Source organism: Urocitellus parryii, chromosome 5, assembly GCF_045843805.1.
Source record: "Urocitellus parryii isolate mUroPar1 chromosome 5, mUroPar1.hap1, whole genome shotgun sequence".
NCBI classification, from domain to species: Eukaryota; Metazoa; Chordata; class Mammalia; order Rodentia; family Sciuridae; genus Urocitellus; species Urocitellus parryii.
The window spans coordinates 46384914-46409361 of NC_135535.1; the positions used below are offsets into that span (position 1 = coordinate 46384914).

At 38.2% G+C, this 24448-nt stretch overlaps 1 protein-coding gene across 2 annotated transcripts in view; it reads left to right on the forward strand.

Annotated features, from left to right (window-relative positions):
* Nucleotides 1-24448, forward strand: part of Ptprb (protein tyrosine phosphatase receptor type B) — a 121651-nt gene that overhangs the window by 19568 nt on the left and 77635 nt on the right. Inside the window, exons 1-2 of one of the 2 annotated variants that reach the window (XM_026386686.2) lie at nucleotides 12731-13044; nucleotides 13448-13721. In XM_026386686.2, coding sequence (XP_026242471.2) covers nucleotides 12991-13044; nucleotides 13448-13721 — 328 coding nt within the window. In that variant the 5' untranslated portion in view covers nucleotides 12731-12990. Of the gene's footprint in view, nucleotides 1-12730; nucleotides 13045-13447; nucleotides 13722-24448 lie in introns of those variants that run through there. The other variant, XM_026386687.2, reaches the window with a different exon arrangement.

Genomic DNA, 24448 nt, shown 5'->3' on the forward strand with positions numbered 1-24448 from the left:
TGATGCTAGTTACTCAAGTTACACTTGGTTTCTTCTATAAAATAAGGATTGTTATAGATACTCACCTGCCTCATAAAACAGTTGTAATTATCTGATTATTAAAGGGGCTTAGTACATTCGCCATACTTAGCAAATGTATGTTCAATAATCCTAGCAATTAACACTAGCTTCTCCTTGGTTTTGCCTCCACCTTGCCTTCTTCGCACACAGGGTTGTAGAAACCAGATGAGCTAGCATATTATGGGACAATGCTTTGAAAGGGTTGAAGTGCTGAACATGCATTAAAAATGTGATTGGCTGGTTCTGATACTGCTAAATACCTATAAATCTTGTTTGAAGGTGCACCTCCTCCTTCCCCTTCCCACCCCACCCTTGCCCTGGCCTGGGGGAGGCATTTCCTCAGTTCATGAATAGCCATTGTGGTGCTGGTCTGGGCCTTCACAGTTCTGCATTTCCTTCCATTTGGCCTTCAAAGAGATCACAGCCCAGTGTGAGTCTCCAAATAAATGAGGAGGCAAATGCAGAAAATGCCCCACTTTCCCCCACTACCTGCAAAAGTCTGCAGCAACCGCTTTTATTGGGTCACTTTAAAAATGTAGGGGAGACACCCCACTGACACCACAGTTCTGTAGCCAGAACTAAAGATGGGACAGTGATTCTCCCTTATTGAGGCCACTGCCTAGAGGGAAAAGTGAAGAGATGTAGGGGGAAAAGAAAAAAAAAAAGCCATAATCAGATCTCCTGACATCTTGGACTTTCCAGTGTGAATGGAATAAAACGCAAACAGATGATGAGACTACTGATGCTTCAAAGAAGGCCATGTGACCAGATGCAGTGGTGCACGCCTGTAATCCCAGTGGCTGGGGAAGCTGAGGCAGAAGGATCATGGGTTCAAAGCCAGCCTCATCAACTTTGTGAGGCCCAAGCAACTCAGTGAGACCCTGTCTCTATATAAAATGTAAAAAGGGTTGGGGATGTTTCTCAGTGGCTAAGCCTTCCTGGGTTCAATCCCCAATAACAACAACAACAAAAAAGGTCAAGCCAGAGAGTAACATATGACGGAAGGATGTGTTTCCATATGTTACTCTTATGTTACTAGAGACCCTAATCTATAGTCAGGACCTTCAAGTCTAATTCTGACACAAGCTGATTTTCTTGATTTATCAGCTAAAGTGATTACCATATGCCAATAGCATGCAGATGGTTTATAATTCGTTTGACCCCTCCAGCCTTAAAAATCTCAAGAATTTTTCCTTCTTTTTGGTTTCTTTTAGTTATAGATAATTAGCATTGCTTTCCATTTTGTGCACAGAAAGTTTGTGTTGATACTTTGTCACAATATAAAAATCACATGCACATAAAATGCAGCCATGAAACAGAACATATGTATTGAAATGGGCTCTTTAACACGCCATTATTTCTCTAGTAAATTGGGCAGAGGGAAGATGAGGTCTACCCCAGGAGAGAGTAGGTGCAGTAGAGTGAGAGAATGGGAAAGGAAGAGGAAACTGAGATCAAAGGAGAAGCCAGGATGTCCAACTGATAGAGTAAACCCAGGGCTCTCAGCCCCGAAATGCATTTGTCAGTATTACCTGAAAGTTTTTTTAAGATACAGATTCCAAGATTCTACCTCAGACCTACTTCACTAGAGTCAACTAGGACAAGACCTGAGCACCCCAGAATGTGAAACTCTCCCAGAGAGTTCTAACAACGTCCAGTTAGGTTCGTGATTCATTAGGAAAACATTGAAAGCAATAAGAGAGAAAGTGCTAGTGGGGACCTACAACCCGAATCCAATCACAAGGCAACATCAGACAAAATTGGATGGAGGAAGCTGCTATGGAAATAACCAACCTGCATTGTTCAAAGAGGTCAAGTTCATTTCAAAAGACTGAGGAATAATTCTAGATTAAAGACAATTAAGAGACTTGACATCTAAATGCAATGCAGGATCGTGGGCTGGATCCCATACTAGACAGAAAACAAAAATACTAAAAGGATATGACTGAGATCATTGACAAAATGAACATGAAGACTGTGGATTTAAGTTCAATTTTTAAATCTCCTGAATTTAACTAGGATTGCATACTTCATTCGAGATATGTGCACCCTATTCTGAAATAGTTCAGGTAAAAATATTATACATGCAGAGAGAAAGAATGATAAAGCAATGATAAAGAAAGGGTACATGGAAGTGTTCTGTACAGGTTTTACAATTTCACTATATTGAGAAATTATTTCAAAATTATTTTTTTAAAATGAAAGGAACTAAATAGAAGTTTGCTGGAGAATTCAGAAGGTAGAATTCAAAGGGAGCTACTGAGTTAGAGATAGACTCATGGCTCAGAGACATACAAAGTTTTGTCTTCTTGGGACCAAGTGAGAGCAGATGGGGGCGTAGAGGGACAGGGGTGGATGGAGAGGAGACACCAGGAAAGAAATAATGCATCATGTGCAAGGAAGAACAGTAGCACCAAGAGTCAGTACTTGGCAGATGAGCCAGCCGATAAGTATGACGATAAGATAAGGAAACTCTGGAAGAAACTGCTAAGTACTTTAAAGCTCCTAATTTATCCCAGCTATTGGTTGCACCCTCATATGTTACTCAGAATATCTGCTTTGAAATCACTTATGTAGAGTATGGTGAAAAGTAGCTGAGAAGGGAAATACTGTGATTCCAGGAGCTATCTTTGAAGTAAAAATTCCTTTCCACTCTTCCTACACATTGAAGGAGCAGACAGCCAAACATTGTGCCACCATTGCTAAATCCAGAGGAGATCCTCCCTCAGAGAAATCTTCCCTTTGTGAGTTGGAGATACTACTTTTCCAACAGAGCTCTTCTGGTTTGGGATAGATAGATCTGGACCAATGGGCACAGCCCTGTGGATATCTTTGCTTGGTGCCTGCTGTTCATCTGTCTGAACATTTGCCTGCACCCCTCCTCCTGCCAGGCTGTATTTCTAGCTTAGGATAGCAGAGCTGTAGAGAGAGTGTGGCAAGGGCAGGCTTTGCTAACAGTGTTTATTTGGTAGCCTCAGCACCAAAGTCAGGAACGACTTCCTATTGTAGAGAAGGACTAAATCTTCATGGAGATGGAGTCTGTCCACATGGAGCAAGGGCTACTTGCAAAGGCTTAGGTACTAGAGTTTCAGAACATCTGAAGAATCCTACTTTGTTTAAAATTTACAAATAAAATACTTAACCATGCCCTTGTTTAGTGGTGGGGTGTAAATGTTTATTCTGTCATTATATGATAGACATTGAGTCGCTATCACCTGGAGATGTAAAGAAGATAATGAAAAAACAGGATTTCTTTCTTCAAGGGACTATAATCTAGCTGATGGCTTTTAACAGTACATTTTGAAAAACACGATAAGATCCTTTGATCTTCTGCTTTGATCACTGCCAGCCCCAATGCTCAGGAGTCTCTGAGATGCCTTGCATCTGCCTCAGCCAGCAGAGAAGGGTGGGGTAAGGAAGCTGTGTGTGGAATTTGACCTGACCAAGAGGCAGGCAGAATGTGGACCCAGTATAGTTTGAGTTTTTGATTTTTTTTAAGGAGAATTCAAAAATCCAGATTTTTTTTAAACATGGAAAATCTAATTTTCTCAATATTATACTGTGCATATAACAGATACCTTCTTATTTAATCCTCGCAAATGCCCTACTTATTCCAATTTTTAAAATAATGTTAAGGTCTTGCTATAAAAGCCAAAAAGTATCCTGTGCTGGCCAAATTGCCGGGCCCCCTCTTTGTGACCTCCAGATAATTCATAGGCAGTAATGTGATATACAAAATAAAAAGAAGGTACTCTTTACCTTCTAATCATCACTTTCTAAGGGAAATTAAGTGGATGATTGTTTGTTTTTGTTTTCTCTGTCTTTAAAGCCAATGTTATCTTAAGTCATGTTTTGTTTATCTACTGGCCCAGGATCTGGTGAATAAAGGTTGTGAAAATCATAGCCTAGCTCCTAAAACCCTAATAGACAGCAGCCACACCCATACAGACTGCCCCAGTGTAAACACTGATGCCTAGACCTGCTTCATCTGTGAACAGACTCATTTCTAGGGGGTGGGGTAGGGGTGTTGGGTGAAGATGAGGCAGTAGCCTTTGGGGGTTGAAAATGTGATTCTTTACAGTCACATCTGGATGTAAGTCATTTGGCCGACCATGGTACAAGACTATGACAAGGGCTATGCAAAGCCTATTTCCCCCAGATTTAAAAAAAAAAAAAAAAGTGGGGGAAGGAAAGAGGGTGAGAAATTGCTGTAGGGGGAAAAAACAAAACAAAACCAGGAAACATTAGGGAGGTGTCTTAGAGATGATGGAGCCTGCTGTTAAAGACTCCCTCCCACTTCTCCTTCCAGGATTTAAAAAAAAAAAAAACCTTGGCATGATCAACAGACCAAGCAGCCCTTAAATGTCTTTGGTGCTGATCTGCTGAAAATCCTCTCTTGGAATCAAGATTGAAAGTAATGATAGTTTATTGCCATTTAGATGTTCTCAGGAAGACATTCTCTTCCTCAGACTTTGTCATTCCCTAAGTATTACATAGACCTCCTCATCCATGATTTATTTTAATGTTGTTCATAGAATATCATTACTATTACTAATCACAGGCCATGTCATTCATTGAGCCTGTGACCTAGAAACTCTACTGTGCATATAACAGACACCTTCTTATTTCATCCTCGCAAATGCCCTTGAAATGTTACTGTTATTTCCTACAGACCCAGTGATCTAGGAAGTTTATCTAGAAAGATTCCTTGAAATATAAGTACACCAAACCGTAATCTCTAAATAAATTGAGATGATCATGGTCATTTTTAAAAATTGCTTACCACATGTGTGTTTCCTTACATCTTAGTGTGTCTCTTTTTAAATAAAATAATATTCACTTTTGCCATAATTTACTATTGAGTCAGGCCAAATTAATATTTAGGAAAGGATTTGCTCTCTTGTAATTATTTTCAATTGACACATTCCCCTGATTGCTATGCCTTCTTTTTAAAAATATCTGTGAAAAGCCTTGGCTGAGATTTGCATAACAAAAGTACTCCCTAGGAGGAAAGGTAGCAAACTGGCCTTAGTTCTAACATTTAGTATTAAATTATGCTTCCTTATGCTTCCTGTTCCCTGAAGTATCTGTGCTTTATTTTAATGAGAAGTTATAAATATCAAATGTGCACATTATATGTTATAAAGGCCACCAATTCATTCGTTCTAAAACCACTCAAGACCCTCTAAATTACCCATATTACTTCTTGTAACCAGAGAACTGGTTACGGTAAATTTAAGAGAAAAATAATGACAAGATAATATTAGCTCTACTGAATATAAAATATTTGGTGAAGGTATAATCTGAGACTTTTATTTGAAAATTGAATAGATATTTCTCACCAACCAGAACAGAACTTATTAAAACATAGATCATTTGGGCTGGGGTTGTGGCTCAGTGGTAGAGTGCTTGCCTTGCATGTGTGAGGCACTAGGTTCTATCCTCAGCACCACATAAAAACAAATAAACATAATAAAGGTGTTGTGTCCATCTACAATTAAAAATATACATACATTTTTTAAAAACATAGATCATTGGGCTCAACCCCCAGAATTTCTGCGTTATTAGGTCTGGGGAGAGAGGAGCTTTATTTTGAATTTCTAGCAAGTTCTCAGGTGATGGCTAATGTTAAACTTTGAGAACCAGTGTCCTAAAGGATACTGCCTTTCTCCTTTTCCTTCTCTTTTTTCCTTTATCTTCCTTTCCACACTTTTTTCTCTTTCTCTTCAAAATCAATCTTCTCTTCCCCTTTTTTATTTCTTTGTCTTTCCCTTGTTCTCCTCTCCTTCCTCCTCTGCCCTCTATATTGGTGGAATCCCACAGGACCACATTTAGAAGGACTCGCTAAAGTCTTTTCTCACATAATGATATTTATTGAGCAGCTACAAAGATTCATTCATTCATTCATTCAACAAATACTTGTTGAGACTGTAACCAGGCATGGTGGTGCACCTCTGCCATCCCAGCTACTAGGAAGGCTGAGGCAGGACGACGGTGAGTTCGAGACTAGCCTAGGCAACTTAGTGAGAACCTTCTAAATATAAAAAGGGCTGGGGTGTAGCTCAGCGGTAAAGTGGCCTAGTTTCAATTCCTAGTATGGGTGGGAGGTGAGGGAGGAAGAGGAGAAGAGAGGAGAGGAAAAGAGAGGAGAGGAAGTATGAGAGAGATTGGGAGAGACCCCTATGCAAGAAGAGCAAGATGGAAAGACTTTGCCTTTAAAAAATGCTCCAAATGATTAGGGGAGGCATACAGCGCGCGTGCATGCACACACACGCACACACACACACACACACGTATAAATAATTAGATCATGACCACATGTCATCAATGCTCTGAACTAAACAAATTAGGTGCTGCTGAAATAAAGAATAATAGAGACACTTTTTCCTTATGAAGTCAGAGAGGACCTGATCCCATAGGGTGAAACCCAACGGAGGAGAGGGAGAGCCCAACAGAGAGCCTGGGGAGAAGCTGTCCAAGAAGAGGAGATCATAGGCACCAAGACTCTGGGACAGGAAAAATCAGTTCAGTGGAGGTGTCCCCAGGACTCAAGCCAGGGACTGGCACACAGCAGGTGCTTGGTCAGTATCTGCTGATTGGATGCATAAATAAATTATCAAGCCCAGGCAACTGCTGAATGGAAGTCAAGGAGAGAAGCAAGGAGTAGGGAAGAGAGCTGGCAGTGAAGGGCCAGGGTGAAGACCATGACCTTTTAAGTCACACACGAGGAGCTTGAATTAACTTCTGCTAGTCCACCTTCTTCCCTTTTCGGCCACCCATTTCCCTTGCGCCCTCCCTCCTGTTCCCACTTAGTTCAAACTCAGGTCTGAGGTAGCAGTTTGCCTGCTTCCTAATGGCATAGTTCCCAGCAGGTGGGTTATTGTGTAACTATAAACCTTGTGCTTAGAAACATTCTTGGGCATAAAGAACAAAATATAATGGCAATATGTTCAACATGCCATTGTGTGCTATGCACAAACACATATCCCCCTTGCCTTTATGGATGGGTTCCTAATGGGTTAAAGCAGTGGGCATCACTTGGTGAATTTGAGTTCCCCTGGGAAATGGCCCCATCCTGAGACAAGGAAGGATGTGGGAGGCCTTGTGACTCAAACTAAATTACCTCTAGGTGAGACCCCTAGTATGGGGCACCTAATACTATATGTCTGAGTGCAAAACACGTATCCCACCTGTACTTAGGTTGTTAGTGCAGAGTGGCAACAATGTGCACTGTGGCCCATGAGACAGAGGAGGGCCTTGGTGGAGGTAGGTACAGATTGGTGTATCCCAGGACAAACTGAATTTGTTTCTAATGGGGGCGAGGGGTAGCATTTCAGAAGAAAAAGATTTATGAATTAGAATAGGTAGATTAGAAGGAGTGCTATTCCAGAAGGAAGGTAAAGGATTAGAGTCTGCCTGGAATTATGATGAGGCTTTAGCAAAGTGGGCCAAACAGACTCAACAGATGTGCTGTATAAAGTCAGCTTTGGGAAAGGGCCTACACCAAAACATGACGGGGCCTCCCGACTGTTTTTAATACAAGTGGAGCCTGGAGTGGCCATGGGGTGGTGGTTGCCAAGGCTCAAAGATCCCACCTATGGAACTCTTATGGCTCTCCAAATTTACAGAAGTTCTCCAGGGGTAGGTGTAATTTCCATCAATGTACTGTGGCTGTTCTGGCCCCCGGAATGGGGTAAGATAAAACATATCTTGCAGAAGAGTTAGGAGGGATAGAAACTATTCTAAATATCACCTGTTTCTTGCCTGCTGCAGGCCTGGCTATACAGTGGCACCCACTGGAAACCAGGCTGTGATGGAAAATAAGTAATTGGCTTTGTCTGCAATTAACTGGGAATATAGAAGTAGTTGAGTCTTGGCCCATAGTAATGACACTATCCCTAATGATATCTGGTATGTGAGCAAAGGTAAGTTCTGCTGGGAAGGCAGAGCAAATCTCTCTGTGATTCTTACTGATCTGTTCTGTAATGAAACTGAATCATGCCATAACATACCACAATACAGCATAAGACTGCTGTTGTTGATTCTGATTCAACTCCCTCATGTAAATAAGTCTAATGATAATACTGATACTGATGATCACATGTATTGGGAAATAGAGTTAAACCTTCCTTAAGATGTAACCTATGGAAAATGACTGGCCTCAGGAAGAATGCGTTCTAGATAACCACCAGCAGATTTGTGTGCTGGACAGTTCTGCACACATTTATTATAAAGTAAAAATAGCAGTAAGTCAAGGGAAGAAAGGAACAATAAAGTTAGCATAAGTTTCACTGTAGCTTCATGGGGCAAATTAATTGTTTCTTTAAATCTATCCCTGCCTCACACTGTCTTCTCCAAATATTTGTCATATCTGTGTTGATCCTGTTGCTATATCCGTTCTATAAATGCTACAGCAAATGAAATTCTCTGACAGAAATGATCATTTTTCTGTAAGGAATCTGTATTTGAAACACAGGGGGTGGCTGTGATGTTATGATATGTATGCAGATGGTTTCCCACTTAGTGAGTTTTCAACTTTACAATGGTGCAAAATCAATACACAATCAATAGAAGCCAATCTTTTTTGAATTTTGATCTTCTCCCAGGGAAGCACTGTGCACTATAATATTCTGTTGCAATGCTGGACAGTGGCAGTAATCCACAGCTGGCCTGATCAGCCACATGATCATGAGGGTAAACAACCAACACACTGTGGCTAAGCTACGAAGTTCGGTACCATTTTCGGTTTATAATATTTTCAACTTCTGATGAGCTTAATGGGACATAACCCTAGAGTAGATCAAGAAATGCCTGTATTTTGGTTTTCATACATGGATCCTGGCTCACAGCTGCTGTAATCCTTGTAATGTCCTAAGTGAGTGCCTTTGGTTAAAATATGTGGCCTTTTGACCTTGGTTCCCAACACTCCACAGTGATAAAGGCAAAAGACAGCCTTGTTTCAAACACACCCCAGCTTATATTAATGAGGTGATTTTTAGAAAGTTCCTAGATAACCATAGGAGGCAGGAGATGAGGCTCGTTGCCAAGAGAACCAATCAGTGTGCTCAGAGGGTTGGAAGGGACTCTTGGGAGGGGAGAGCCTGAAGGCTGAAGTGATTAACAGAGGCCAAGGCCAATGATTCAGTCATCCCCTACTATCTGCAGCCTCCATAAAACCCCAAAAGGACTAAGTTCAAGGACTTCTAGGAAGGTGAATAAGAACACATTCCTGCACTTGGAGGGAGGCCCAACTCAGTGGTATCCTTACGTATCTCTTCATCTACTTTTTTATTTGTATCCTTTAAGGTGATTTTTTAAAATAATAAACCTGTAAATATAAAAAATATGTACAAAAAATTAAATAGCAGCTTTCAAACAGTGGCTCCTGAACCCCAGAAGACCATTTGTATCATTATCCAATATCTATGCTCATAAATTGACAAGAACAGTGCCATGAGTTCATAATTAATGATTGTGTTAACTGTAGTATGATCATTAAATGATATCGCCTTTTTTTTTAACGCAGCTGTCTGTTTTCTGATGTCTGATCAAAAGCAGCCACACCCTTCCTATGTAGTCTGGGAGGGTTTCCTAATGGTGCAGAGAGAGGGTTATATACCCTGGAATGGTACAGACTGGGTGATCCCAATTCTTGGAATGCAGTAACTTCTAAAGCAAATACAGAGTCATTATGCAGGGTAAAAAAAGAAAGTAGCTGAGGAATTCCAAACAAAGATGAGAACAAAGGACAAAATGAATCAGCTTATTTACACTTTGTACAGTAGTTTCAAATAAACTATAGAAAAAGATGAACTCTGGCAGCTTTTCCAATACTTCCTTGAATCTATTACCATTCTCTCTGATACTGCCTGTGTGATTTTAAAAGAAAAGACATAATATGTAAAAGCCTAAATTTAAACTTCCCCTTTTGTCCCATATTGTGCTAAGGCTTATGAGTTATTTAGGGCCCACTAATTATTTGGGAGCCCTCTTTCAGTTTTAAGATTTTTTAAAAAGCAAACTAGTAGTTAGATTCATTTGGAAAAGAAATATTTAAAACAATTGGTCCTTTCCTTCATGTACTGCTATGATTCTTCATGTATATAGACAATATTAAAATAAATTTAAAAAAACCCCCAAGAATCAAATGGTATATGCCCCTCTTTGATAAACTGAAAATAAAGTAACTGTATTTAAAGAAATCACTTACTTATTTTCTTATACATGTTCCCAAGGGTATTATTGACAGGTCACTGTTAATTTGGAAGCATCTAAGCTGTTATTAAGAGGATATTAAGAAAAATTGCCCTGTTTGATTGGTCCTCATCCAATTTTTTCTTTTTGGAACATTTGCATGCATTATAAAGAAGGATTATTAAATTTTTTCTTTTTTTTATTTGTTCTTTTTAGATATACATGGCAGTAGAGTATATTTTGACATATTACACATGAACATTAGATATTATGTTGGAAGTTGCTCAAAAATTAAATGATTGGGTGCAGTATGATGGTAACATATAATGTTAAAAATATATGTTCGGGAAAGCTTGGGATTTGTTTGAGATTTCCACAGAAAACAGAAGGGTATTTAGTGTATTTAAGTGAGATGACTCCAAATCTGAGAACCAATCTATAAGAAAAATTTGAAACCCCAATGGAAAAGACAAAGAGAAGGACAAGCAGCAAAAGTTAGTAAGGAGGACCTTTGTAATGAATGAATTTAAAAGACAGCAAAGAAATGTAATTCGGATGTGATATATTACTAAACAAGCATTGTACAACACATTAAAGTTTGCAAAATTTATGATCTTACTTATTCATAATAGCTATGTAAAGTTTTTAGAGTATTATCCTGATTCTACAGTGGAGGTAGCCTCATTGCTTTCAGAATAAAGTGAGACAAGAAAAAGCTAATTTCAAAAGAAATAAAGCTGAAAAAAAGACTCCTCTAAAAGTTGAAGGTAGCTGGAGCTTGTAATAAAGTTTCTAGTGGGCTGGGATTGTGGCTCAGTGGCAGAGTGCTTGCCTAGAATGTGTGAGGCACTGGGTTCAATTCTTAGCTCTGTGTATCAATAAATAAAATAAAGGTCCACTGACAACTAAAACTATATTTTTAAAAAAAGCTTGTAGTATTTAACAGAGGAGAGAGAGGGCTGTCTCTGACAGGCTGAAAGGTATACCAGGCTGTGCAAAGCTTTGGACGTGGGGGCAAAATACGAACTAAAAAGCTCTTTGATAAGACAAGTGACCTAGTAGAGAAATAGGAAAGATTCTTTTTTTCCCAGAAATATGCAGATGCTTTAGCTTTTATCTTTTTTGAGTCTTTGCTAACCTGAAAAGAAGATTTGAGATCTCTTCTGGCTGCAGATTAAAGCCCTAGAATCTATGGAAGAAAGGTTTTCAAAAATCCATTGAGATTTTTGAAAAACATGTTTTCTAGAGGAATTGAAACAATTTTCATTTTTTTTTTGCTTGATTCCTATTTTTCTTCAAAGCAGGTGCAGTAGATATAGTAGCCAAAAACACAGCTCTATGTATAATCCATCTGAGAAAGAAGGGAATATGTCATCCTTCCCACAGATCTGAAAATTAAAATGTGGAAGTTCATCATCTCTTGTTAGGTATGGCTCATCAAAAAAATCATAATTATAAAAGTTGTTGCAATATCTTGCTATTATCATCTGTGCACAGTGAAATATTTTAGTTCTTTGGGTATTGAGAGCTTTTCTAAAATCGAATTTAAAATATACAATTATTTGGGTATGAGGCAGTTTACTAAAGATCATAAAATTAGTGCTGAAAATAGTAAATACCATATCTTTGTAAATTCGTGGAGAGCTGAGCCATCAATAGTATTTTCTGCAAAAAAAAAAAAAAAAAAAAAAGAGGAAGAAAAGAAAAGAAAAAGTTTACATTGCTTTCTTCTATTGGTTGTACAACTTGGATGAAATGGCTTTTCACTACTGGATGGTCGGTGATGAAACCACTTCTCTGTGGGTTGAATTGGTGGTGATTTATTATTTGTTGCTGGTAAGCACTATTTGCATGAGAGTTACAAAGCACCCAGTTCTACACAAAAGAAAGGGGAAAGTGAAGGGAGAAAGAATGAAGGTCAAGTTGACAATGGAAGGGCTCTGTTTTGGGGTCTTTTTCTCTTGCTGGGGTCAAAGGGATGCGCCCATGACAAATGAATGCTTTAGGGTGAGAAGGGCAAAAGCACTCTAATAAAAGGCTTCAGGAAAGAGTGTAGGCGACCTAGGGAAATGTGCTGCGGTCAAGTTTAATCCTGGGAAAAGAGGCTCTGGAGAAAGCAGATGAGAAAGATAGGAAGGAAGATAGGGAGGGGTGTGGAGGGAGGAAGGGGAGGAGGTGGGGGCCTGAAAAGTGAGAGGGAGCAAGCACTAATTGTGGCTAAGACAACCGGGTTGTGGGCCACAGGGTGGGGAAAAGTGAAAGTCCAGAAGGAGGAGAAGGCAGAGGCCCGCGGACCCAGACCGGGCCCTTGGCCGGGAAGGCACAGGGCGCGGGGGCAGCTTGGCTCGCCTCAGGCCCCCTTGGCAGCCTCAGGCGTTGGCTCCTCGGGGCTCCCTCCCTCTCCAGCGCATTGTTCCTTTGCCGGGAGACAAGGAAATTGCCTTTTGATTGCGGAAGTCCGCGGACTGGGCTCGGGGCGAGGCAGCGCGGGTCAGAATGGCAGCGTGGGAAGGGCTGTGCGCTGCCTGCCCCCGCCGCCTGTCGCGTCCGCAGCCCGCCCCGGGCGGCAGCAGAAGCAGCAACAGCGGTGGCCCCTGTCTGTCTCCGATCGGGAGCGAAGCGCGCTGCGCCCGCGGGGCGCGCTGAGCGCGCGCAACAAGTGACTCCCACGCCTGCCCTCGGGCGGCTCCGCGTCCAGCCCCCTAGGTTTAATCCCGGTCTTAACCCCTGAGCGCAATGCTGAACTATGGAACCCGACTGACCTTGTGGATTACACTGAGTTTACTGCAGGTGAGTGGCCCCAGAAGGGGTCGGCCGCTAATGCATCCCTCTCTGTGAACCAAACTCTACTTTCCGCTCTCCTAGGCGGTGCTTTGAAGGAAAGGTGGCAAAATTTCTTCCTCTATCCTGGGAAGAGCAATCCTTTTCGGAAACTCCTAAAACGACATCTCATCCTGCTGTCAAAGGAAAAAAGCCACCTTCTCTCTCCATCTGCTCCCAGGGAGGGTGAACTAGGGAGAAAGTTGCCATTTGCTTTCCCTTTGACCCCTCACCCAGGCTGAAGGGCAAAGGGACAGGCTGAGGCTGGGCTTGAGGGGCACAAATAGAGACGACTTGGGGAGCCTCACTGTGAGCACATCTCCCTGGTGGTTCGGACTGCCAGTTTAAACTGTGGTCTCTGATTCCTTTGCAGACTGGACTGGCAGAGTCAGTGAAATGTAACTTCACCCTGACGGAGTCCAGGGTCTCCAGCTTGTCGGTGTCTATCCAGTGGAGAACTTTAGGGTCACCATGTAACTTTAGCCTCATCTATAGCGGTGACACCTCAGGGCCTTCATGGTGCCACCCCATTCAGATAGACAACACTACCTATGGATGTACCCCCAAGGATTTACAAGCAGGAACCATCTACAACTTCAGGATTGTTTCTCTGGACGGAGAAGAGAGAACCATGGTCTTGCAAACAGGTAAAGGGTAACAGGTGCAATTGGAGAGCCAAGTCACTCTAGGTTGGATCCTGCCTTTCCAACCTGGTGTTTCATTTGAGTTCCAGGAATACAAAAGATAAAGGTAAAAAAAAAATCTGTGAAGATAAATGTTGACGAGGATTTCTAGTCTCCTTAGGTCTGACCAGAAGTAGCTTGGTTGACTTTGAGAGACTACCTTGGTGCTGAAAACGGTCACTGACTAGCCACTGTAGGAGGGGAAGGGATGCAGCAAAGAGAAATCTTGGGCTGTGGAGGGAATTTGTTAAAGTGTTGTGGTTTGAGCTTCCATCACACTAAGTTGTCAAATCCTGGAATAATTTTAAGTAAATGTTTTTGGAATAGATACTGGAAGTGCAATGATTAAGGATATGCCTTTCCTCAACTTAGTTTTATTTTTAGAACCAGGACATAAAATCATCAGGAATAGAATAGAGCTATTCATAGTGGAAAATTAGGAAATTTCCTTGAGATGAGGATTCAAAATTATTTTGTGTCTTTTGAGTAACTAACTAAAAGAGCATAATACCAGATAACATGTTTTGTTTACACCTCAAGTCAGTTGTTTTCCTTACACTTTTTGTAAATCCTTTCGTGTGTATGTTAAGAGTTTGACTTTCTTGCCTGTGTTCTCTTATCTGCAAAATGATACTAGGTCATTGAGGTCCAGGTTCTTACTAAGTTCAGGGGCTGTCAAGTATATACCTCACTTAATCCTCATAGCTATCCAAAGGTGTGCTTTGAATTCTCTAATGACTTTGATGTTCTTTGACTTCATTGGCCTTTAATATTATCTCTGTTCGTTGCAGTAACAAAGCCTTATTTTCTCCAGAAATCCAAATTGAAGCAAAAACATTCTGAAAGTTCAATTAAGAAATGTGTTATCCTTACTATTCTTTCACATTTTAACCTGAACAAAATCATTTATTGAGCCATATAGTTTTTGAAAGAGGTGTGAGAACATCCAGTTTGAAGGACAGTTAAAACAAGGCAGGAAATTTAACTGGGTTCTTGTAACCAACTATTAATTTTATTTCTTTTCAAAGAAAAAAATTATAATGCCCAATTACATCACTTGACTTACTCCAGATGAAACTTTTAGGTTCTTTCTGAGAATTGCAGTAATTTAAATTGAAAAGAGAAGCCACTTGTTAAGAATTTGCTTGGATTTTACAGGGAACCAAAGAGAGACTTAAACCAACCACAAAATTAGAACATTTTATAGAAGTTTCAGCAGCTGGGTTTTTGGTCATAACATGGTTGGTTTCTTGGTATTTGAAGACAGTTCTGTGAAGACTCATATTACTAACACTGTGAAATTTATAACAACATAGAACTTCCAGATGTGTTAATTACTTTGGAAAAAGAGTTTAGCCAACTGTATGTGTGTTCAGTGGGGCAGAGCAATTTGTCAAAAGTAGAAGAGCTTTTAGATGTCTGTTGGAGAAAAGATGAAAACCTGAAAAAGCCAAAATACAGTTAACCCAGAGGATTTACTTTTTTGGAAAAAAATTATAAAAGAAAAGGAGTCACTAGGGGTGTTACTAATATAGAATAAATTTTGAGTTTCGTTATGCAGATAGGTGTCTCAAATCCAAAGGTATCTGTGAAATGAAAAAAAATGCTTGCATCTTATTGTTTATGTTGAATAAAACAAGACTTCATTATCATCTACAATATGTTAGCATTCAGGATTCTCATCATTCTTCTTAAGGAGATTCTTTTTACAAGTACTTTTAACCACAAACTTTATGAGTTGCAGGATAAATGGGAAGGATGAAAATTACAGGTGGTGTTTAGGTAATAATGTTATTTTTGCATGCTTTTTGTATGATGGTATAACCCTTCTTGGAATTCTCTACATTTTAAAATAATTTTTTATTTAAATAGAACTTCTTAAAATTAAGGTATTTTAGAAATTATTTCAGGAAGGATTTTTTTTAGTTGTTTGTTATTTATTTGTCAGTGGTACTTTCTGTATTTTAAAAATATAGGTGAATTGTTCATTCCATTAAGAAAAAATGCTAGCTTTCTCTTAATGTAAATACTGATTGCTCAGCTACAGAAATTAGTTCCATAAATCATAGTTTACTGTTACAAAAGTAATTCTAACTAGTACAATATTAAGTCTGAGACAAAACATCAAGTAAGTCATTAAGAATGTGAGTGCTTTCCTTATTACATTATGCCTATCTTATCTGTCTAGAATAAAACAGAATGAGAACATGACAAGACTTGGATGTAGATACAGTAATTGCTTAGGTTATCTCTGTATCATTTCATGTGTGAGTTTTCTGGTCTCAAATAGCTATTTTGGTTTCCTATAGACCTGACCTTTAAGATTCAAAAAATTTTAATTAAATGGGTAGTATTTTAGCAACAATTTCCACTCCAGATTTAAAATCAGAATTGAAAAAATTTGGATTCAAATTCAATTCAGTAAATATTAATTGTGCACGACACTATAGAGAACAATGGCAGGTAGTGATTGGTGAGCTAATAAAGATGACAAAAAGTGGTCCCTGCCCTTGTAGTCTTGAGCAGCTCTGAGACAAGGTTATGGTGAAGATGACAACAGAGCTCTACCACATTTTCCTGAATGAGGACTTTGCCCTTCCTCAAGTATGCCATACCACAGAGGAGAAGACACTCAGCAGTTCTCAAGTGTCATTAAATGGCCAATTTAACAAGAATATGTTTTGAAAGTCAAGTTGTTTTTGTTGTGAAACCACCAGAAATAACAGAGTGAACATACCAAATATTGAACAACTTGACACTTTTGAAAGTCTAGAGCAGAGGTTGCAAACAAATAACCTCTAGGCATGTGTAGGTGTCTAAGTACTAGCTATGTTGTATTTGACTCCTGTAGTGCTTGTGCAAAAAAATCCAAATGTATGAATTCTCTTAAACTATTGGAAGATTTGGAAAACCATCTGAATGCATTCTAAGGGTATTTGAATTTATAACTTCTTGAATGTTCACATCTAGAACTTTTGGGGGCATTTTTTGGTCCAGAATTAAAAGATATAGGTTTTTATTGAGTACATGGTATTGATTAAATGGCTGGATAGATATATGGATAGGAATAGATCTATAGATAGGTAGATAGTAGATAGAGGTAGATGTGAATTAATGAAGTGAACATTTTAATAACAGAATGGACATATAGTAATAATATTATCTAATCTTTCTGGTTTATGAGTACATTATGGAGCCCAGAGAAATGGAGTAGAGGTAGAGAAATTTACCTGTGGAACAAATATTTCAGTGACATTTGCCTTCTTGTTAATCTGTCTTGGCTACTTAGTAATTAGCCTAGTAATAGAAAAACAACACCAAAATAATCCTGAAATTATTTTAGTTATTTTAATATAACTGATTCTTTTGTCCTTAGTAAAAAACATTTAGTGACTTTAATTATCAAATTACCACATCAGCTATTATTTCCCCTTCAAAATGGTGTTTATTATGGTGGTTAGCTAGGGCTGCCATAACAAAATCCCACAGACTAGGTGGCTTAAAAACAGAAATTTATTTTCTCACTATCCTGGAGGCTGGAGGTCCAAGGTGTCCGAAGGTTTGGTTTTTCTCTGAGACCTCTAGCCTTGATTTGAAGATGGTGGTATCCTCACATGGTTGTCTCTGTGCATGCCTGTGTCATCATCTTTTCTTAAAAGAACACTATTGGATCAGAGCTACCTCATGGCTCCATTTTTAATTTCATCACTTCTTTAAAGGGCCTCCAAATACAGCCTCATTTTGTATTTGGTACTGGGGTTTACAGCTTTGATATATAATTTTGTTGGAGACAGATTTTATCTCACAATACAAAGCTTTAACATAAGCCACTATTTCTCAAAACTCTCCATCAGTTACTTGCATCAAAATCTCTTGCAAAGCTTGTTATAAAAATATTCCTGGTTTCTGCTCTACCTGAAATGAATCAGAATTTAGAAGATATGAGTTGGGGGACTCTATACGTCAAACATCAAAGTGAATGAAGGCACCTGAGGTTCAAGAACTATTGACATCGTTTTTCTATTATTTATTAGCATTAAGATTTTGGGATCATGCCTCTTTATACATAGTTAAATCTATAAGGCCTGGGAATATTTTTTTTTTCCTAGAGGAGAAACATACTTTTATTTTTTCAGTGTGATGTTGTAGCATACAGAACACTGTCACCTTCTGTATTGAAAATACAAAGTATAAAATATATACTACATTTACCATATATTCTTTACTTTGACCCTGTGGCAATCCTGTAGAGTGGGTATTGTGAAGGGGCAGGTGGCATAATGGGAGTTCTGAAAGCAGACTGCCTCCACTGCTCACCAGCTAAGCTTTTCTGTGCAGATTACCTAAATACCCTCCCCAACACAGGGCTGCTTCCTAATCTATGTAGTGAAGACAATAACAATAATGATACTTGCTTTATAGATTTGTTATGAGATTTTTAATTCATACATAAAACCTGGAATCATTTTGTCACCTACTAGGTCTGTAGTAAGTGTACTATTATTACTACATTCAGGATGGATATGATATTGATCTTCATAAGAACTGATGATTTTCATAAATCCACACAGTCGACACAGTGTAGAGCCCAAGCTTCCCCTAATATTCTTTCAATTATTCTGCAGGAAGGATTTTTTTGGGGGTGGGAGGGTACCAGGGATTGAACTCAGGGGCACTCAACCACTGAGCCACATCCCCAGCCCTATTTGTATTTTATTTAGAGACAGGATCTCATTGAGTTGTTTAGCACCTCACCTTTGCTGAGGCTGGCTTTGAACTCATGATCCTCCTGCTTCAGCCTCCCAATCCTCAGAGGACAAAATATATTACACTATAGCTTAAATCTATATACACTTTTCCTGCACAAGGGTAAAGTAATGATTAAATATGTTTTAGTATGAGGAAATAGGGAGATGTTATTGATTTTTAATTGTGTTGAACTTTTGGTGATGACTTCAGTATTTAGCAATCAGACTTTTACAGTCTATATATTTCAGGAATTTTAAGGTCAAGTTGAGCTATCTACACGGAATGAAACAACCCAGTTTAATTTGCCCAAAGAAAATAAGAACAAAGAAAAACTGTTTTGCCTTCCATTCTCTGATGCCAATCTGTTGACCACCCCCTCCAAAGATAATACTGACACCTTTCTGATCTTATAGGAGAAATCAAGCCCATGCTATATGTATGAACATATATAAATTAAGACACACGTATGCCCTTAAACATAAAATATGAACTAAAATGAACATCATAGGTATACACATGGATTTCTAGGGACTTATATTTTCTTTTAAAAATTTTTTTAATTGTCAATGAACCTTTATTTTACTTTTTATTTATATGCAGTTCTGAGAATTGAACCCAGAATCTCACCCATGCCAGGCAAGCCCTCTACCACTGAGCTACAACCCCAGCCCTAGGGACTTATATTTTTAATTTTAATTTTTCTTCCTTTTACATGGAAAAAACTCAGACACATGAAAAGTAAAATGAATAATAAATGAACTACCATGTACCCATCACCTACCTTCAATAATTGACAAATTATGATCAATTTTGTTTCATCTATAGCTCTCCCATTCCTTCACTGCACATCATTTTGAGCAATCCAAGTCATCATCATCAACTAATTTTATTTATAAAGATCTCAGACTTCATCTCTTTAAGATAGGATTTTAACATAACCACAATATATTATCATACTTAATATTAATAAAAAGTCCTTAAAATATTTATTTAGGTGGACAGGTATAGCTGAGCTTGGTGGTACACGCCTGTAATCCCAGCAGCTTGGGAGGCTGAGACTGGAGAATCTCAGGGTTCAGCAAAGGTGAGGTGCTAAGCAACTCAGTGAGATCCTGTCTCTAAATAAAATACAAAATAGGGCTGGGGATGTGTCCAAGTGCCCCTGAATTCAAGTCCTGGTACCTCCCCCCCCCAAAAAAAAGCATTGGGTGTTGACATCAAAGAATTGGGATACCATGGAGATGAGGGTGCAGCAGTCTCTGCAAGTCATCTGGGTACCTTCAGTGCTGATGTCATTTTCTAACTAGAAGTGAGCTTTTTCATGATTTATCTTAAACTTCTCTCTCACTCTGTAATTACTTTCTTCTCTTGATTTTTAAGTCCTACCTAACCTTCTAAATGTGTTTGAGTTCACCTCCTTCATGAAGCTTACTTCTAATACCTAAGCCTTTAGATATCATTCTCAACTTGGCAAAATTAGCATTAATGTTGCCTATTTTACTATAATTTGAGCAAACTGAAAATCTGAAATCTTCCTCAATCCACAAACCTTTGTGCATTAACATGCTGCCACAAATGGAAAATTCCAGACCATGAAACTCTTCTATGCATAAAATTATTAAAAATAGTATATAAAGCTACCTTTAGGCAATATATAAGGTATAATGAAAAATAAATGAATTTTGTGCTTGGATTTGGGATCCATCCTCAGGATATCTCATTACGTATATGCAAATATTTTCCAATATGAAAAAATTCAAAATCTAAAATGCTTCTGGTCCCAAGCATTTCAGGTAAAGGATGCTCAACCTGTGTTAACTGCAAGAATAGCGGCAATATTCGTACCAACTACCTTTTACTGTGTACCCACCATGTGCCAAGAACGGCACTTGACACTTTATCTCCATTTCCTCTTAACACTTAAAACTCTATAAAGTTGGCATTGTTAATCCCATTTTATAGCTGAGGAACTAAGGGCTGAGGAGGTGAAGTGACTTGCCTAAAGCTACCCTGTGACAGTATTTAAGGTGCACTGGTCTATGTTTGACATTGAAGTCAGCCTTCCTGACAGTTCATCATAAGTCATAACTCCCTGAGTAGATTGTAGATTCTCAGAGTGCTGCTCTCTACCAGCACTTAGGTACCTAGCACTTAATATGATGACCTGCAGCTTCACACAGCAGCCGACACTGTTAACAATGATGTATATGACTGTGAAAACTGTTTTAATTTTCCTTTTGAAATTGTTAAAACTTTGAAAACTCCTCAGTAGCTTAATTTTTACATTTAGTATATAAAGATGTTGAATCTAATGCTCAGCAACCTGATAGCATAATATATTGTATCATCTTTAAAATAAGCAAGAAAACTGACTATAGTCAAACAACAACAATAACAATAGAAATTACCTCCAAGAAGTGTATTTAGGTTGTAAGCAATTTCTTTTCCATGGTGTTTTGCACCAGGAACTTTAGCCCCATCCCCTGATGTAAATAAGAAAAATCTCCAGTTATTTTATATAAATAGTTGATGTTTGTTCCATTTTATGTAAATGAAGTTTCCAATCATGCCTCCTAAACCACCCTGCTTTATAACTAGAATGGTGTCCCAATTCTGTAAAGATATAGAAGTTACCCAAAACAAATCTCTTGGGCTGGAGTGATAATGGTGAAAGATAAATTTGGAAAGGCAGACAATATCCAGTTTCAGAAGTCCTTGAGTGCCTATGAAGAAAGTTAGACTTGGTCTTGAAATCAGAACTCCTGAAAAGTTCTTGATACTTCAAGGGGTATGAGGAAAGCAGAGGGGAAATATGTACAAAGAGGTTATTCTGTGACAACAGTGGAGGAAAGAGAAAATAAGGAAGATACCTGGAAGACTTTTGAAGCAACTCAGCACAAGGCGAGGAGACCCCAGGTAAAGGCAATAACCTTAGAGGAATAAAGAAACAGACAAGAAAAACATTGCTTAGAGAATATTTCAAGGGAACTTTCATGGCTTCAGAATTAGATTGAGCTGACATTACTGCTGTTATTCATTTTTTACTCTGCTACAGTATCCAAATTACCAAATGAAAAATTCTATAAAATTATTATCATTTTCCATAGACATCTATATATTTCTTGTTGTTGTTACACTGAATATGCAATTCATGACATCATTTCCCACACCAGGACAGCTGAAGTGTGGTAGAAAGAGCACTCAATTTGCATTAGGTATTAGAAGCTCAGCCATAGTACCTGGCATCTATACAACATGAGTGAGTCATTTAATGTCTCTGAAACCCTGTTTTAACTGAGAAAGCAGATTGTAAGCCATGAGCTCCTATGCAGATAATGTGGAGCCTATAGTGCCTTCAAGAAAAGTTTTTGCTGTCAATCTATAGATTGACTATACTCTTATTATTATAAGTTTAAATTTATTTCTAAAATGAATCCAATCATTTCAAATTCTAAAAAGTCTTGAACTTCTTGTACCAACAAATACTAATGTTTTAATGGCCATGATGTGGTTAAAAAAAAGTAGAAAGTAAATATTACTTGCATTTTAAATATAATTTTCTCCCTCTTTCTAAATCACATTTTTAAAAAGGTAAAATTGATTTCATTTCGGTTTAGGGATTTTTCCAACCTTTTTCTTTTTCTTTGGGAACAGAAAAATTTGTGTTAACATCAAGCCTACTTTCAAAATTCCAAGGTTTCCTGGTGCTGGGAGATTCCTTCAAGTCTATCAGATAAATATTGCAGAACTTTACATTTGGCATTCCATGTTCAGGTCTGTCTGGAGCCAAGAAGAGATGTCTTAAATGTATAGACAATGATGAATTTTGATACATCGATCAAGATGAAAGTATTGGCTTATGGTTTTTGACAGTCCTCATATTTTGTAATACTTTATTTATTACTATGTATATGGGTGGGATCACCCAAGAGGCTATAAATGCATGCATATGTGCAATTGATACCTCTAATTATCGACATGAATTATGCAAGTGTGGTTTTCTAATTATGTGTGATCAGAAAATTATAGGTACATAACTAAATTGTCAAGTAGCATTACAATAATCTCTCTGTACATACACACACACACACACACACACACACACATGAAAATCACACCCCTAATAAAAGTATCTAATTTGTCTTAAATAAAATATTGGAAACTTTTTCATAGAGCAGAGTTCCCAATGGGCTTAGATTAAAAAGAAGTTTGAAAACTAGTTAACTCTCACAGTATGCATAGCAATAGTGGACCCCTGCCAGCAAAGGGCTTTATCACAGTATAAATGGGGTTTTAAGTGTTTGTTTCCAGGGCAGGTTCTTGCAGCTCAGGCACTTCCCAGTCTCATTGTCCTTTGTTCTAGCGGATGTACAAAGGATTGACTGTTTTGTTTTCTGGCTCAGAGAGATTAGATAAAGTCTGCATTTCTGAACTTCACCCTCTAGGCACGCAACCTTAAAATTTATTTGTTATAGCTCGTATTTTACAGAATATATACATATATATATATTAAATATTATAGTGGTCACTATATTATCATCTTTAATCTTTACCTCACTTGATAGTAGATATAGATGACAGGATTGATAGCTTCTGAATTACCACTAGAAGCAACTGCCCCTCTCATCCTTGTCCTTAAAATGCCACTTCAGCAAAAATGCACCATCTTTGTTGGGTGTGATCATATTGTTCTTGGGATTCGCTGCCTATTAAAATCACATGGTATTAAATGTGATTCACTGTTTTTGACAGACAAGAAAACTTTCTGTGTGGAAAACTTATCTTATTTTCTTTTATTATAACATCCTTCATTATAGGCTATTATCTAGGATTGAAATTTTAAAAAATATTGCCCTCCCTCCAAAACAATTTTTTTCCCCCGAGAACCTATAAATAAGAATCATCTTGAGAATTTTTAAATTTAGCTTAGGGTTAGAAGGTTAGTTCTAAGATTTTATCAAGTTTTTTTTTTATGGAGGAGTCAATTAAGCTATTATTTTTAAAATTCTTTGTTCAATTTTTACCTCCATCTTGTCAGTGATTCAGAGAAGAATATATTTTTATGGTCAGTAGACAGATATAAGCTCATATTATTGAATGCCCATTGCATGACTGGTAAAAATCTCCTCTATATTTTGTTAATTCTCAAAATTCCCATGGAACGTAGGTGTTGTGATTGTCATTGTTGTTGGTGTTGTTATTACTGTTCTCACCAGGCATATGGAAAAGGGAAACTTAGATAGGTTAAGTAACTTGCTCAAAGTCTCTTCACTGGTAAGTGATGGCGCCAAGATTTGAATGTAGTTCTGTCTGGCTTCAAAGCCCAAGCTCATGCTTTTTAGCACTACATGTCACTGCTTCTGATTGTAGGAATAATAATATGATATCACAGTTGCCAGATACTGTTCTAAGAGCTTTTTATATAATATTGTATTTAATCTTCCTACCAGTTCCATGAAAAAGATAGAACTATTTGAAAATAGATGAAGAAACAGAGGCCTAGGGAGATTAACCAATTGCCCAAAGTACAGAGCTACAAAATAGGAGAATCAGATTCAAGTTCAGGTCACCAGACTTTAGAACCCAGTCTTCAGGTGAAACCATCAACTGGTGTGAACCACGAAACGTTGTCTTCCAAGCTCACCTGGACTTTGGGCTGTCTTAGTAACTAGGTTGGCTTGTCCCACTAACGTTCATATTATTGTTCATTATTGATATTACAAAGTGCAATGTGGCATATTTAATTTTTGCAATGTGATGTGCTCATACAAAACATAAAACATTAAAGTCATTTGATTTCATAGGTTGTACTAAGCCTAAGGTGTCTATTGCTCACTAATTGATTGTCATATGAACTGTTGGTTTCTAAGTGCTTTTTGAATATGGAGTAAAGTTGCCTTATTTATTTTGGCACTTCCATCAATCAAAAGTGAACATCTTCC